Source organism: Castanea sativa, chromosome 6 (assembly GCF_040712315.1).
Source record: "Castanea sativa cultivar Marrone di Chiusa Pesio chromosome 6, ASM4071231v1".
Classification (NCBI taxonomy): domain Eukaryota; kingdom Viridiplantae; phylum Streptophyta; class Magnoliopsida; order Fagales; family Fagaceae; genus Castanea; species Castanea sativa.
The window spans coordinates 40,816,367-40,832,738 of record NC_134018.1 but is presented as its reverse complement, the minus strand read 5'-3'; the positions used below and the strand labels follow the sequence as shown (position 1 = coordinate 40,832,738).

The 16,372-nt window shown below is 40.3% G+C and overlaps 1 protein-coding gene across 1 annotated transcript; it reads left to right on the top strand.

The window, feature by feature from the left end:
• The first annotated feature begins 10,099 nt into the window (after nucleotides 1–10,099).
• LOC142639960 (gibberellin-regulated protein 12-like) lies at nucleotides 10,100–11,685 on the top strand. The gene is made up of 3 exons (XM_075814083.1): nucleotides 10,100–10,171; nucleotides 11,316–11,346; nucleotides 11,502–11,685. Exons 1-3 carry the CDS (start codon nucleotides 10,100–10,102, stop codon nucleotides 11,681–11,683), a joined length of 285 nt encoding a protein of 94 aa, XP_075670198.1. The 3' UTR covers nucleotides 11,684–11,685.
• Nucleotides 11,686–16,372: the final 4,687 nt, after the last annotated feature.

Below are 16,372 nucleotides of genomic sequence, written 5' to 3'. Positions count from 1 at the left end.
GTTTCTGTTTGACACTTAAGAATAGTAACTTCAAATGTTAATTTTCCCAAAGTAGGAGGTCCGAGGACCCGGCATAACTAAGGTTCTGTTTAACAAATGATAAGATATCAATTTCCACAAGGTTTGTGGTCCGAGGACCATACTTAACCAAGTTTCTGTTTAACACTTAAGAATAGTAACTTCAAATGTTAATTTTCCCAAAGTAGGAGGTCCGAGGACCCGGCATAACTAAGGTTCTGTTTAACAAATGATAAGATATCAATTTCCACAAGGTTTATGGTCTGAGGACCATACTTCACCAAGTTTCTGTTTGACACTTAAGAATAGTAACTTCAAATGTTAATTTTTCCAAAGTAGGAGGTCCGAGGACCCGGCATAACTAAGGTTCTGTTTAACAAATGATAAGATATCAATTTTCACAAGGTTTGTGGTCCGAGGACCATACTTCACCAAGTTTCTGTTTGACACTTAAGAATAGTAACTTCAAATGTTAATTTTTCCAAAGTAGGAGGTCCGAGGACCTGGCATAACTAAGGTTCTGTTTAACAAATGATAAGATATCAATTTCCACAAGGTTTGTGGTCCGAGGACCATACTTAACCAAGTTTCTGTTTGACACTTAAGAATAGTAACTTCAAATGTTAATTTTCCCAAAGTAGGAGGTCTGAGGACCCATAACTAAGGTTACTGTTTAACAAATGATAAGATATCAATTTCCACAAGGTTTGTGGTACGAGGACCATACTTCACCAAGTTTCGTTTGACACTTAAGAATAGTAACTTCAAATGTTAATTTTCCCAAAGTAGGAGGTCCGAGGACCGGCATAACTAAGGTTAAATGTTTAACAAATGATAAGATATCAATTTTCACAAGGTTTGTGGTCCGAGGACCATACTTCACCAAGTTTCGTTTGACACTTAAGAATAGTAACTTCAAATGTTAATTTTTCCAAAGTAGGAGGTCCGAGGACTCCAGCATACTAAGGTTACTCGTTTAACAAAGGATAAGATATCAATTTCCACAAGGTTTGTGGTCCGAGGACCATACTTCACCAAGTTTATGTTTGACACTTAAGAATAGTAACTTCAAATGTTAATTTTAAAAAAGTAGCAGGTCCGAGGAACAGTCATTACTTAGGTTCTGTTTTAAAAATGATAAGATATCAATTTCCACAAGGTTTGTGAGTCCGAGGACCATACTTCACCAAGTTTCGTTTGACACTTAAGAATAGTAACTTCAAATGTTAATTTTTCCAAAGTAGGAGGTCCGAGGACCCGGCATAACTAAGGTTCTGTTTAACAAATGATAAGATATCAATTTTCACAAGGTTTGTGGTCCGAGGACCATACTTCACCAAGTTTCTGTTTGACACTTAAGAATAGTAACTTCAAATGTTAATTTTTCCAAAGTAGGAGGTCCGAGGACCTGGCATAACTAAGGTTCTGTTTAACAAATGATAAGATATCAATTTCCACAAGGTTTGTGGTCCGAGGACCATACTTCACCAAGTTTCTGTTTGACACTTAAGAATAGTAACTTCAAATGTTAATTTTCCTAAAGTAGGAGGTCCGAGGACCCGGCATAACTAAGGTTCTGTTTAACAAATGATAAGATATCAATTTCCACAAGGTTTATGGTCCGAGGACCATACTTCACCAAGTTTCTGTTTGACACTTAAGAATAGTAACTTCAAATGTTAATTTTCCCAAAGTAGGAGGTCCGAGAACCCGGCATAACTAAGGTTCTGTTTAACAAATGATAAGATATCAATTTCCACAAGGTTTGTGGTCCGAGAACCGTACTTAACCAAGTTTCTGTTTGACACTTAAGAATAGTAACTGTAAACCCCCGAGGTATTTATAACTTTGAACTGTTAACTAACAAAAGCACATGTTATTAATAATAATACCTTCGAAGGTTATTTACATTCCATGGGCGTGGTACAATTCTTTCATCTAGGTCAGCTAGCCGATACGACCCTATGCCTGCTACTGAAACAATGCGATAGGGGCCTTCCCAGTTTGGTCCTAGCTTACCCCAAGCTGGGTTCTTAGAGGCGCCCACAACTTTTTTTAGTACAAGATCCCCAGGTGCGAGTGGCCTTAGCTTCACATGGGCATCATATCCCCGTTTAAGCTTCTGTTCATAATAAGTCATTTGGACCGTAGCTGTCTCGCGCCGTTCCTCAACTAAATCCAGGCCTTTCTCCAAGAGGCCATCGTTATTCTTCGGGCTAAAAGAACTCGTCTTTAGGGTGGGAAAACCAGATTCCAGAGGTATCACCGCCTCGGCTCCATAAGTCATAGAGAATGGCGTCTTTCCCGTGGACCTGCGCGGTGTAGTCCGATAAGTCCACAAAACATGTGGGAGTTCTTCTACTCATCTGTCTTTCGCATCGTCCAACCTTTTCTTGAGCCCACTGACTATGACCTTGTTAACGGCCTCGGCTTGCCCATTACCCTGAGGATAAGCTGGGGTGGAGTATCTATTTATGATGCCCATATCACCACAATATTTCCTAAAAGCCTTGCTGTCGAATTGAACGCCATTGTCCGAGATAAGTGTGTGTGGTATACCGAATCTAGTGACGATGTTTGTCCAAACAAACTTCTTGGAATCAACGTCTCTGATATTTGCTAAGGGCTTGGCCTCAACCCATTTAGTGAAGTAGTCTGTCCCCACGAGAAGCCATCTTTTATTTCCTGCAGCCCTCAGAAATGGCCTCATTATGTCCAATCCCCATTGTGCGAAAGGCCAAGGACTGGAGAGAGGGTTGAGAACCCCTCCAGGTTGATGAATATTAGGGGCAAACCTTTGGCATTGATCACATTTTCGAGCATAGTCCTGAGACTCCCTCTGCATATTGGGCCACCAATAACCCTGAGTCAGAGCTCTGTGGGCTAAGGATCTTCCCCCGGTGTGGCTCCCACAAATCCCTTCATGCAATTCTTCTAGAAGTGCTTCCGTTGATTCAGGGTGCACACATAACAAGTATGGTCCTAAGAAGGATCGTTTATACAGTTTCTGGTCCTCGGACAACCAAAAACGTGGCGTCTTTCGACGTATCTTATCTGCTTTAGACTTGTCTTTAGGAAGGATGTCGTTCTTAAGAAAAGATATGACCGAGTCAATCCAACTAGGTCCGGGCCTTATTAGATGGATGCGAGCTGCGTTGACAGCGGTAAGAGTTGGCTCTAGCAAATCCTCTACGAGGATAATCCTGGGCAAACCCTGAGCCGAAGACGTTGCCAATGTGGCCAAGGAGTCTGCATGGGTGTTTCCACTCCTAGAAATGTGAGCTAAGACGAAGGAGTCAAATTCAAATTTCGTCGACGCTTGACCTGGGCCAAATATTCTTGCATTCTTGGGTCCCTAGCCTCCATGGTCCCCGTGACCTGGCCGACCACTAACTGAGAGTCCGAGAACACATGGACTTCCTTTCCACCCATCCTATGTACCATGTTCATGCCCACCAAGACTGCTTCGTACTCGGCCTCATTATTAGTAGCCAAGAACGACAGCCTCAGAGATTTTTCAAAGACAATTCCCTCGGAGGATATCAGGACAAGTCCGACACCAGACCCTCTCTGATTAGCTGCCCCATCCACATACACTTTCCAAGTTGGAGGTGCTGCGGCTGTGATCACACCAACTAATTTTTCATCCATGTGTGCTTCTTTCAGAGTTTCTTCTAGCAATGGTTCGGTAAACTCTGCCACCAAGTCAGTAAGGACCTGGCCCTTCACCGAGGTGCGAGGCCTATATTTGACGTTAAAGGCTCCCAAAATGGTTCCCCACTTTGCCACCCTGCTAGAGTAATCGGCGCTGCATAACACCGCCTTGAGAGGCAATTGGGTCAGAACCACCACAGTGTGGGACTGGAAATAATGAGGAAGCTTCCACGTGGCATGAACTATGGCCAGAAGTGCTTTCTCTAAGAGTAGATAGTGCACCTCGGCCTCATTCAAAGACTTACTAATGTAGTAGACCGGTCTTTGCACCCCGCTTTCATCCCTTATGAGGACCAGGCTGACCACGTGGACGGCCACTGCCAGATAAGCAAACAAGACCTCGTCCGCCTCGGGGCGAGACAAAATGGGTGGCGAAGAAAGATATTGCTTAAGCTGTTGGAAGGCTAACACACAGTCCTCGGTCCATTGAAACCCTTTCCATTTATTCAACAATTGGAAGAAAGGACAGCACCGGTCAGCTGACCGAGAGATAAATCTGCTCAGTGCGGCAATCATTTCGGTCAATTTTTGGATTTCTTTTGGGTTCCAAGGCGGCTGCAAATCCTAAATAGCCTTGACCTGCGCTGGGTTTACCTCTATGCCTCTATGAATAATCATATATCCCAAGAACTTTCCAGATCCCACGCCAAAAGAGCACTTTGAGGCGTTAAGGCGCAACTTGTACTTTCTTAGCACCTGGAAGGTGTCGGCCAAATCTTTAACGTGTGAAGGTATTGTTTTACTCTTCACCACCATATCATCCACATATACCTCAATGGTCTTCCCAAGTTGCTGTTCGAACATTCTGGTCATCATTCTTTGGTAGGTAGCCCTAGCATTCTTCAACCCAAACGGCATGACCTTATAGTGGTAGTTCCCTGTTGGAGTAATGAAAGCAGTCTTCTCTTGATTCTCCAATGCCAATGGAATCTGATGGTAACCCTGAAAGGCATCCAAAAAACTCATACGAGGATGTCCGACAGTGGCGTCCACAAGCTGATCAATACGCGGCATTGGGAACGAATCCTTGGGGTAGGCCTTGTTCAAATCTGTGAAGTCCACACATACTCTCTACGTCCCATTCTTCTTTTTGACCACAACCGTATGAGCCAACCATTCGGGGTAGAAAACTTCTTTAATAGCCCCAGCCCTCTTGAGTTTGAGCACCTCCTCCTTGACAGCCTCGGAATGTTCCTTGGAAGAACGCCGAGGTGGCTGCCTTCTCCAAACAACGGCGGGGTTGACATTTAAATGATGACAAATGAAGCCCAGATCTACGCCTGGAGCCTCATAAGGGTCCCACACAAAAACATCAATATTGCCTTTCAGAAATTCCAACAACTCCATCTTCTCCTGGTGTGGCAAACGTATGCCGACTTGGAAGAACCTCTCTGGGTCATCCGCTATAAAAAACTTCTCTAACTCCTTGCAAAGGGCCTCCTCTCCTGTCACCGCTCCAGGTGCATCTGGAGCTATTAATTGCTATGAGTCTTTGATGAGCAAAGTCGATGACTCGGCTTCTGTCTGATGAAGCATTGCGGCCGATATGCATTGCCTGGCCACCGATTGGCTGCCGAGGATCTCTTCAACATATTCCCCAGAGGGGAACTTAACCTTAACATGCAAGGTAGAGGAGACGGCTCCCAGAGCGTGCAGCCATGGCCTGGCGAGGATGGCTGTATATGGGGAGTACGCATCAACCACAATGAAATCCACCTCAACCGTTTCTGAGCCGGATTGAACGGGCAAACGAATCTGTCCCTTCAGCACAACGGCCTTTCCTTCAAAGCTTATGAGTGGTGAGTCATAAAGAGTAAGATCTTTCAGCTTCAACCTTAGCCCCTTAAATAAATCAGGGTACATGATATCTGTACCACTGCCCTAATCAATCATCACCCTCTTCACGTCATAATTCCCTATCCTTAGAGTGACCACAAGAGCATCGTCATGGGGTTGAATGGTACCAACCTTATCCTCCTCTGAAAATCCCAAGACGGGTAAATTCACCTTTAACCTCTTCGGCCTGCATCCTACCTCCTCGGCCTGAGAATGGGAAACCGCCATCACCCTAGTGGGACCTGAGCCGGTCCTGCCAGGTGCAGCGAAGATAACATTAATTGTTCCCAATGCCGGCCGAGATGGATTATTCTTCTGATTGTTTGAGCCGGATTGACTGCCCTGCCCACCAGGTTGACACAAGTGTTGCTTCAGTTTTCCTTCACTGACAAGCTGCTCCAAGTGGCTCCAAAGGATTCGACAGTTCTCGGTAGTGTAGCCCACGTCCTGATGGTACTGACAAAAGAGGTTCTGATTCCTCTTCGCGGGGTCTCTTGCCATCTTACTAGGCCACCTGAAGAAGGGCTCCTTACGAACTTTCTCTAGTAATTGGTGTACTGGTTCTCGGAACATAGTGTTCACGGCCTGAGGTGCTGCCGAGCCGGACTGCCCGACGTAATCTCTCCTCAGCTTATTGTTGTGGTATTTGTCCGACCTGAAATCCCTTCTCTCTTGCGGGATAACCTTCTCCTTACCCTTTCCTTGCTGCTGGTCTTCCTCTACCCTTTTGTATTCATTAATACGATCCATGAGGCGATGTACGCTACGGACGAGCTTTTTGGTCAAGGAATTTCTCAAGTCGTGATCAGTAGGAAGGCCTACCTTAAAGGTATTGAGCACCACCTCATCAAAATCACCATCTATCTCGTTAAACATCTTCCAGTACTGGTCGGAGTATGCTTTCATCGTCTCCCCTTCCCTCATGGTCATGGATAACAGCGAGTCCAATGGCCGAGGCACTCTGCTACACGTAATAAATCGCGAAGTGAATGCTCTATTAAGCTCTCCAAACGAACCTACAGACCCCGATTTAAGGCCGTTGAACCACCTCATAGCAACAGGTCCCAAGCTAGAGGGGAAAACTTTACACATCAGGGTCTCGTTATGAGAGTGCACCGCCATCCTCTGGTTAAAGTGACTCACGTGCTCTACTGGATCAGTCCGACTATTGTAGATGGTAAAGGTGGGCTGGGTGAACCTCCTGGGGAGCCTCCCCTTCTCAATCCTCCGTGAGAATGGAGATTTGGAAAGTTAGTGCAACGCCCGACTCATAGCACCGTTCCCCAAGCCCCTGGAAGGAAGTTTCTTGTGTCTGCGAGCTGGCGGGTCGTTCTCCTCACAAGAGGACATTGCGCTGGGGGGTGAGCATGACCTCGAGCTGTAACTACCTCCCCGGACCTCCACTGAAGAAGGATTAGATGAGGACAGTGAAGGCTTACATTTGGCGCGACGCATTTTTCTTTTCAAACGATTAATCTCTTTCTGCATGGCTTTAGCACCATCCTCGTGGGTGGTGCTGCCCCCGCCATGAGTATGGCTAGCCCTAGGGTATTCTGTATGGACGCTTCCCTCACGATCCATTCGACGCTTAAGACGCTCGAAAAGATCCTCCGGTTGTGATCCTTGAGACTCTACATGGTGTGAACCTTGGCCTGCCATAGTATCCTAGCTCCTTCCAGACTAGATTTCCCACAGACGGCGCCAATTGTAAGTGCACAATTGCACCTGGACCCAAAGATAATTATGGGCTCAGGCCCAATGAGCCTTAAACAATGAAATTTGTAGAGTGTGGGCTTGAAATCTAGATTAGAGGTACTGAGAACTTGATAACAGGCTATGGTGTGCAAACACTTGTAAATAATGAATGATAATTGCAGATGGACCTCCTCAGACGTGAGCCGAGGACTACTTTTGTATTATTTCTCTTTCTTTCTTAAAGATTACAATTCTTCATCCTCCTCCTTTGGTTACAGACTGCCCCCCTTAAATACTTCCTCCCCTAATGCTTTATCCACGTGTTGCTCAAATCCCCTCCCCTTTAGATATTTCTTCTCTTAGTGCCTTTGAATAGTAACCAGAAGTTTCAGTTCTACTGTTCAGGGGTCACTTCCCCATTAATGTGGCCAGGGAGGTAGGTGCAGAGTCTTTAATGTGGAGATGGCAGCCTTTGCTCATGATATTTTTCTAATACTGGTGTATCTAGAAGGTTCAGGGTTTCCCCCTCTTAACCAACAGTCTTTCCAGAATTCTGCCTTGACCTTCATAGTGAATCTCCGAGTTCTCTTGGGTCTGTCCGAGGAGAAACTCACCCTCGGAGGTGTCCTCGGACCCTTGGCGTATGGCCGATTCGCAGTACTAACAAATTCTTAGCTCAAGAACAAATCGGGCCTTTGGGCTTTAGCAAGGAGGGCCCAAAGGCCCTCCTTGCTAGAGCCCAAAGGCCCAAATGCCCGCTTGGGTCCTTTTACTCCCCACAGTTACTATTCAATGTCATTATATAAGGAACATAAACAAAAAAGGAAACCAACAGACAATCTGTCCAAAAATAAAGGTGGATATGCCATAAACATAGAAAAAACATACAATATCTTACACACTGTTTGAGAGTTCATAAAGTAATGAAATATAGGGGAAATTGGCCATTTAACCCTCTTTTTGGAAATTTTAAGACAAAAAGTTATGCTTTTAAAATATTTAGGGCGATAGCCCTATTTTGGAACTCAATTTCACTATCATAGAGTTCTTCTTACAAAATTACACATAACTTAATTTTACTAATAACAAGTTTTACTTAAATAAAACTCAATTTTACAAACATCAAGATCATTTTAAAAAAAATTACATGGAACTCATTTGCTAAGAAATAGAGTTCAATGCAAGGTGAAATCAATTTCCAAAATAGGGCTAGGGCACAGAAAATTTTAAAAGATGGGCTTTTTGCAAAAATTTTAGAGAAAGATAGCTAAATAGTTGATTTTCCATAGAATAGAATGGAATGAAATGTATGTAGTGCTCTATTTTTTTTTATTTTTAAATTATAATATTTTCTCTCCCAAAAGCATTTTTCTAAAAAACTATCTCATTTTTTTAAATTTGGTGACAGCCTTAAAATGAGTTGGAAATCTATGTTTTAACTTCCCTTATTTAAGTTGACTTGAGATAAAGTTGTTTTCCATAAAATTTTAGTGAAATTCAATTTTATCTCTTACCAAACTAAATAAGGAAAGTTAAAAGATAGTTTGATTTTGACTCATTTTTGTACGATACTACCAAACAAAGGAAAACACATAAAATATTTTCATATAAAGTTTTCTATCAAAATAAATGAAGCATAAGTAATGGAATGGAAAATATTGGAATGAAGTAATATTGTTTTGGTGTTTTAAAATAAGGAAATGAAATGTAAGTAACCTTTTTGGGAGTAACATAGAAGGAATTGAACAAAATTAGTTTCCTCAATTATATCCCTTATTTTAAAATAAATGGCTAAATGTTTTGGGGAATTTTGGGAATTTTATTAAAAATTTCATTAAATTTAATTTAAATCCCTCTGAATGAAAATTTCATGTAATTTTATTTAAATCCCCTTATTTTATTCCCTCTCACTACTTAAGGTATATTTGGTAGACTGTAATAAACACTATAATGTAATAGTTATTAGTATGATTTAGCTATTCAATATGGTTATATTTTTATTACAAGTAATAATTGTTCTTTAAAATGAGGAATAAATATTCTTTTATAAAAGGATAATAATTTCTAAAATTAATATATTTTCAAATAGACAAATTTTTCATATGCACATAAAAATTATAAAAATCATAAAAAATAACTCATCTTTCTCTCAAATTTTAAAAATATTATTTTTTTAGAAAATATAATTATATGAGTTAAATATTTTTAAAATATATTTTAGTTTCATTTTAATATTACAATTCACAACTAAACTTATGAATATATAGGCTTTGTTATTCCTTTTTTTATTTTAGACAATATAGAAATTTTACTTTAGTCTAATCTAAATGTATATGTATGTGAAGGTCTTTCTTGGAAACTTAAACCCTAACCCTTGCTGCCCCCACCCAATAAGAACTTTGTACTTGTGGAGTACTAACCATCATGCCAAAGGTGTACAGTGGTAGGTTTAGTTATTCTATTACAATACATTTTATTCATAGTAATAAAGAGTAATTATCCTTCTCGTCGTAATCATCATTCAGTGTACCAAAGGTGTCCTTAAATTCCCAAATAAAAAAATAACATTTCTAGTCTTTCTTTTAATTTCCCCCAAACAAGGGAATGATAAAAAATAATCCAAAATTTTCATTCAATTCATTTCCATTTAATTCCCTCTTTCCAACTGGAGTGTTATTGTCTTATATGATGTTGTTATTTATCCAAAAATAAAGTTGTATAGCCTTAATTAGTTGCAAGATATATATACACACGCACGTGACTTGAACTTGAGGCATGAGTACTTCATTGTTAGCACTTAATTGTTCTTAAACTTACCTCCTCCATCCTAAAGAAAATGGCGAAGCTATCTTCTGCTGCTACTGCCTTCTTTCTTATCTTTGCCTTGGCCTTTTTCAGTGAAGTCTATGTGAGCCTCTCTCTCTCTCTCTCAATAGTATCATCACTTGAAAATGTACAAATTTTAAAAAATCTTACCAGTTTCAATTAATATGTCATCTTTTTAATATTACTGTTTAAAAAAATTGCTATATTCATAACATTTTCATAATACCTTCGTAACAAATCTTGAGTAACAAAATTTAAGTGGTGAGTTTAAATTAAAACTAATAACAATTTATTATTTATGATTTTCTGTGAAAATGTAGTAAAAATTTTGTGCACATAACACTTTTTTTTAGGAAAAAAAACTTTAAATATTAAGCTTTACTTTTGTACTATTGAACACTAAAAATGCTATTAAAATATTAATTACTCTTCCTGTGCATTTGTTCTCTTGTTCGGCAGCCCCTAAAAGCGCTCTTTTGTAATTGTGATTCACTTGTGAAAGTCGTTTCTAAACTCCACAACGGACTTTTAAATAGAAGCAACTTCCTCACATGTCACAAGTTATTTTATTGTTTGACTAATGTTGAATAATTGACCAAGAAAATTTATTCTCTTAAAAAAGAAAAAAATTTGCTTTGTCATATAATCTTTTTATTTTTTTGGAATTTTTGTAATGTACATTGTTTTCGTATTTAACATGATTGGGATTCATATCTAGTTTTTTCATGAATAGTTTAAGAAAGGAGACCATCATCAATTTATTTTAAAAATAATCTTTTTCCAATAAAATTTCAAACAAAAATGATGCTAAAATTTCTCATTTTCCCTTTTGAAGGCCTGGAAACATCTAAGTTCCCCCCCCCCCCCTCTTATTTTGAGGAATTTATTTTCAAATATATTTTAAAAAATTCTTGAAAGTTTTTTTTTTTAGAAATGTTATATCCACAATATTTTCATAACAAATTCTAAGTGGCACGTAGTTATTGTTGGTGGTAAAAAAGTAATCTTAGTGTTAGGTTCAAATTTGAACCAATAACAACTACCAATCAATAATTTGTTGTAAAAATGTTATGAACGCAATACATCTTTTTTTTTTTTTTCCTTCTTATTTTTAGTAAAACAAAAAAGACACCCGGTAATTTGGTTCTTCATTTAATATATGTGTAATTAACACGAAACAACGTTAGTTCTTAACCTCATATATTTCACTGTTTGAATACGTACAGGCTGGTGGGGAGGGATCACTTACGCCACAAGGTATATATCAGATCATTTTTTTCGTAACCTATTACTAATTCTTCTTCTTCTTCTTCTTCTTCTTCTTCTTCTTCTTCTTCTCATCCCAACTTGGAACTTAAACATTATTAATGTTGTCAAATGTGTCCATGGTTTTCAATTTTTTTTTCTCATAGGGTGTGCACCGGCCTGTGACGTTCGGTGCTCTGCAACTTCACATAAGAAGCCTTGTTTATTCTACTGCAACTATTGTTGTGCGAAATGTTTATGTGTCCCCTCCGGCACGTACGGGCACAAGGAGGAATGTCCATGCTACAACAATTGGAAAACTAAGGAAGGTGGACCCAAGTGCCCATGATGAGCCAAACACACCATGAGGAACAGAAAAAAGTCATTGTTTTACAATTCAATTTTTATGCTAAATTGATATAAGAAAAGTGTAATTGAAGCGATTGATGGGCAGTTGGCAATCACAGTTTCCTGCCGTAACCTGCTCTTCCAAATTACCAACCCAATGATTTATTTAAATAAGATTAAGATTTAATAAATTATGGTTTTCTTATACCTGTTTCTATTTTTAATTATATGGATTATTAGAGAGAGAGAGAGAGAGAGAGAGAGAGAGTTGTGATGATTATCCATAACTACACATAATTCTTCTTCGGGTTAAAAAGTAGCAGGTTCTATTTAGTTCAACTTGTAAACTTTTTTCTTTTAAAAATTAATTTGGTAAAATTTATTGTCATAAAATAAGAGATTTAAGGTTTGATCACCGTTTATATCAAGATTAATTGGTGTTTTAGTTTGATTATAAAAATCAATAATGAAGTAACTATAATTTGACATTATAAGGATAAAATAGAGATTTTTCATTTTTTAAAATAGTAATAAATAAGATTTAATAAATTAATAATAATATTTAACAAATTAATTTTTTTATATAAAAAAGTGGAACATCTCCCCCCGTCCCCCCCCCCCCCCCTCCCGGGCCTAACGGTAATTGTACTTCAAATGAACCATCATGTTAGCCATATCTCGGCCAAAGGTAATACTTTTAAATGAGTCTTTTTATATTTAAATATCACTTACATAATATTTATATATTTTATATATGTCACAATTTTATTTAATTAAAATATATTATTCTTACTTTTTAATAAGGCCGATTCACTTAATTGGTAATTGAGTTGGATTGCTATTAATCCATAACTGTTTTTGGAAAATACTATAATTACTAAAATAATTTTCAGCAAAAAATTTACAAATGAATGGGAATCATGTGATAATGAATGCTATTGGAGGCACTTCAACAATATTATAATTGGATTCTAAAAAAACTATATTATAATTGAATATGTCTTACTTTTTGTGATGGATGACACATCAATTCGTAAGAACCATGTAATAAAGTTTGTAGTATCTTTGGTCAAGGGTAGCTCTATGTGTAAGTCAATGTGGTCACAGGACCACCCTTGCAAAAAAAAAAAAGTATATATATACACTTGCAATAAAAAAAAAATTATTGTAAACTAACCTTTTTTGACCATCAAACAAAAATAAGAATAATGCATTTGATGGGACCGACGAGCTCTCCTGCCCAGACGACCTCATTTAGAAAGTTCGTCCACCCCGCCACGAAATTGACGAATGCAGGCAAATCATTAATAAGAAGTTTTAATGCCTCGATCAATTACCAATTAGCTGTCATACTGTTGGAAGCTCATGAACACCTATATTAATAAGCCCTGAAGCGTTACAAAAATGGGTAGTAAAGCCACAATTAAAGCCCCAATGGCTAGAAACAGTGAAGCTATATATACAAGTCCATCAAGACCGGACCAGGTACATACACTCAATTGAAGTACACTCTAGCATACATAATTTTGATACTCAGAGCTCTCTCATTTTCTAAAGAGCTTCCATTACTAACTTAATCATTGGAGGCCCTGTGGCAGGCACCACACCGGTGACCACCTGAGGAGAGCTTTACCTCACATTTTGCAGGTTCAGTGACAAGGATTCGATGCTGTTTGAATGACCATACATAGCTGATGATTTTGGCATCATCAACTTGGCGCCGTCTGTGGGAACAAAATTTTTGCACTAAGGTTCAAAAGTATAGTTATAGTCATTTTCTAAGTTCAAATGGAGTCCAACCAAGATCTTGCGGCACAGGCTCTGCAAATCCAAGCACTTACAGCTAGTGTAGAAGAACTTACCAAACAAAACCAAGAAATGAGGCTGAGACTCTAGCAGGAGGACAACCGTTTCGAGACTCACCGGGACGATGAGGGAGACAGCCAAAGGAGGAGTGACCACCGGCGACCATCTATTCCAAAAGGACCGAGCTCGGATCTTCTTCGAGGAAATGAGGAAAGAGATGGATGAGCTAAGGAATGCCATAAAGGGGAAAACAGACTGAAGTCTGGATAGGATGGTCCGAACGACAGATTCACCCTTCACGACGATAGTCCTAGAATGCCCGGTGCTGTCCAAATTCTACCTACCTCAGCTTGAGCCGTTTGACGGACTGAAAGACCCCCTAGACCACCTCAACACTTTCAAGATGACCTTAGGCCTTCAATAGCCTCCGAACGAGATATTGTGTCGCTCCTTCCCCACCACTCTTAAGGGAGCCGCTAGGGAGTGGTTCACGAAGTCACTAGCATCATCCATCAATAACTTCGAGCAGCTGGGCAATTTCTTCATACGACACTTCGTCGAGGGACAGCACCCAAGGAGGCCAGCAGATCACTTACTCACCATCAGACAAGGAGAAAAGGAGACCCTGAGATCGTACGTGAAACGTTTCACTCGAGAAACTTTAGAGGTCGACGAGGCTGATGATAAGGTGCAGTTAACAACCTTTAAAGCTGGGTTAAAATCCAGGGAGTTCGTGGTCTCACTAGCGAAGAATCCCCCAAAGACAATGGTAGAGATGCTCCTGAAGGCGCAAATATACATGAACGCCGAAGATGCCTTAGTAGCAATAAAAGACATGGAGAAGTCCAGCGACAAAGGAAGGAAGGAAGACGATCGGAGAGGGCGAAAAAGGGATCATTCAGATCGTCAGAATAACGACGGGAGTAAAAGGAAAGACGACAAAGCTCCCCAAATGGTGAAATTCACTCCTTTAATTATGCCTGTTGACAAAATCTTGGTGCAGATTAAAGACGAGCATTATCTCAAATGGCTAAGACCGTTGCACTCATCACCTAATGTACATGACAAGAAGAAATATTGCCGTTTCCACAAGGATCACGACCATTACACAGAAGATTGCAGGGACTTAAAGAAGCAGATCGAGGAACTCATACGAAAAGGGAAATTGCAGAGGTTTGTAAAGAAAAGAGAACCTAGCAAATCCAGGGACGAAGACAAGGATAAACATGAAGCCTTTCCAAGAGACGAAGATCACGCGTCTCAACGACCACCCAATGTGATCGGGGAGATAAAGACGATCATAGGAGGACCATTGACAGGAGGGTCGTTCAGATCTCTCAAGAAATCATATCATAGGCAAGTGAATAGCATTCATAGGACACCACCCTTGAAGCAGAGACGAACGGACGGGGACATGTTTTTCTCGGACAAAGATGCTAGAGGTGTGAAGTAGCCACATGACAACCCCTTGGTCATAATGCTAACGATAGAAGGGTTCAACACCAGGAGAACCCTTGTGGATAATGGTAGCTCCGCAGACATCATCTATCTCTCTGCCTTCTAGCAGCTAAAGTTAGATCCAGGCAGGCTGCGCCTTTTCGAGTTCCCTCTCGTCAGCTTCAGTAGGGGTATACCCCAAAGGCATAGTGACATTGACAGTCACAATAGGGACTTATCCGCGACAATTGACTCGTCAGCTGGACTTCCTCATGGTAGATTGCCCCTCTTCATACAATGTGATCATTGGGAGGCCCACACTTAACTGCTGGAAGGAAAACACGTCCACCTATTTCCTGAAGGTAAAATTTCCAACGAAAAATGGTGTAGGTGAAGTGAAAAGAGATCAAATATTGGCCAGAGAATGCTACCAGGCATTGTTGGCTGCAAAGGAAAACCATACATGGTTGATCGAAGAGAAAGAAGAAGAGAAGGTGAAAGCCCTAGAGACCGTGGAGTTGGTGGACAGAGAACCAATGAAGACCACAAGAGTGGGGATGACCATGAGCGCAGACATGAAGAAGAAACTGGTCTAATTCCTTAAAAAGAACCTGAACATCTTCGCTTGGAGTCACGAGGACATGCCAGGCATATCCACAGAGATCATCAAGCACAAGCTAAATGTTGACCCCAAGAAAAAGCCTGTACAGTAGAGACGATGAGTGTTCGCTCTAGAAAGAAACCAGGCTATCACAGACAAGGTAAACAAACTACTAACAGCGGGCTTCATCCGCGAGGTGTACTACTTAAACTGGCTGGCCAACGTCGTCCTAGTAAAGAAAGCAAATGAGAAATGGAGGATATGCATGGACTTCACTGACTTGAACACAACCTACCCAAAGGATAGCTTCCCCCTGCCAAGAATAGACCAGTTGGTAGATTCCACAATAGGACATAAGCTCCTGACTTTTATGAACGCATTCTTGGGGTACAACTAAATAAAAATGGCGAAAGAAGATCAAGAGAAAACTACGTTCATCACAAGCTAAGGACTTTACTGCTACAAGGTGATGCCCTTCAAGTTGAAAAATGCAGGAACAACCTACCAGAGGTTAGTGAACAAAATGTTCACTCAGCAGATCGAGAGGAACATGGAGATGTACATGGACAACATGCTCGTCAAGAGCAAAGAAGAGTCTGCTCACCTGGATGATTTCCAAGAGATGTTCACAACACTCAGGCAATATTAGATGAAGTAAAACTCTAGTAAATGCGCCCTTGGGGTAGCGTCAGGGAAGTTTTTAGGGTTTATGGTGTCCTAGAGGGGAATAGAGGTGAACCCAAAAAAGGTGCGAGCTATACTAGAAATGATGTCACCCAAGATCATGAAGGAAGTTCGAAAGCTCACGGGGAGGATAGCAGTGCTCAACAAGTTCGTCTCGAAAGC

What these genes read in the sequence shown, in the direction of transcription:
- LOC142639960 (XM_075814083.1), top strand. Translation starts at nt 10,100, where the DNA reads ATGGCGAAGCTATCTTCTGCTGCTACTGCCTTCTTTCTTATCTTTGCC. An exon ending in CCTTTTTCAGTGAAGTCTAT is followed by an intron (nt 10,172 to 11,315) that starts GTGAGCCTCTCT and finishes GAATACGTACAG; the next exon opens with GCTGGTGGGGAGGGATCACT. An exon ending in GGGATCACTTACGCCACAAG is followed by an intron (nt 11,347 to 11,501) that starts GTATATATCAGA and finishes TTTTTCTCATAG; the next exon opens with GGTGTGCACCGGCCTGTGAC.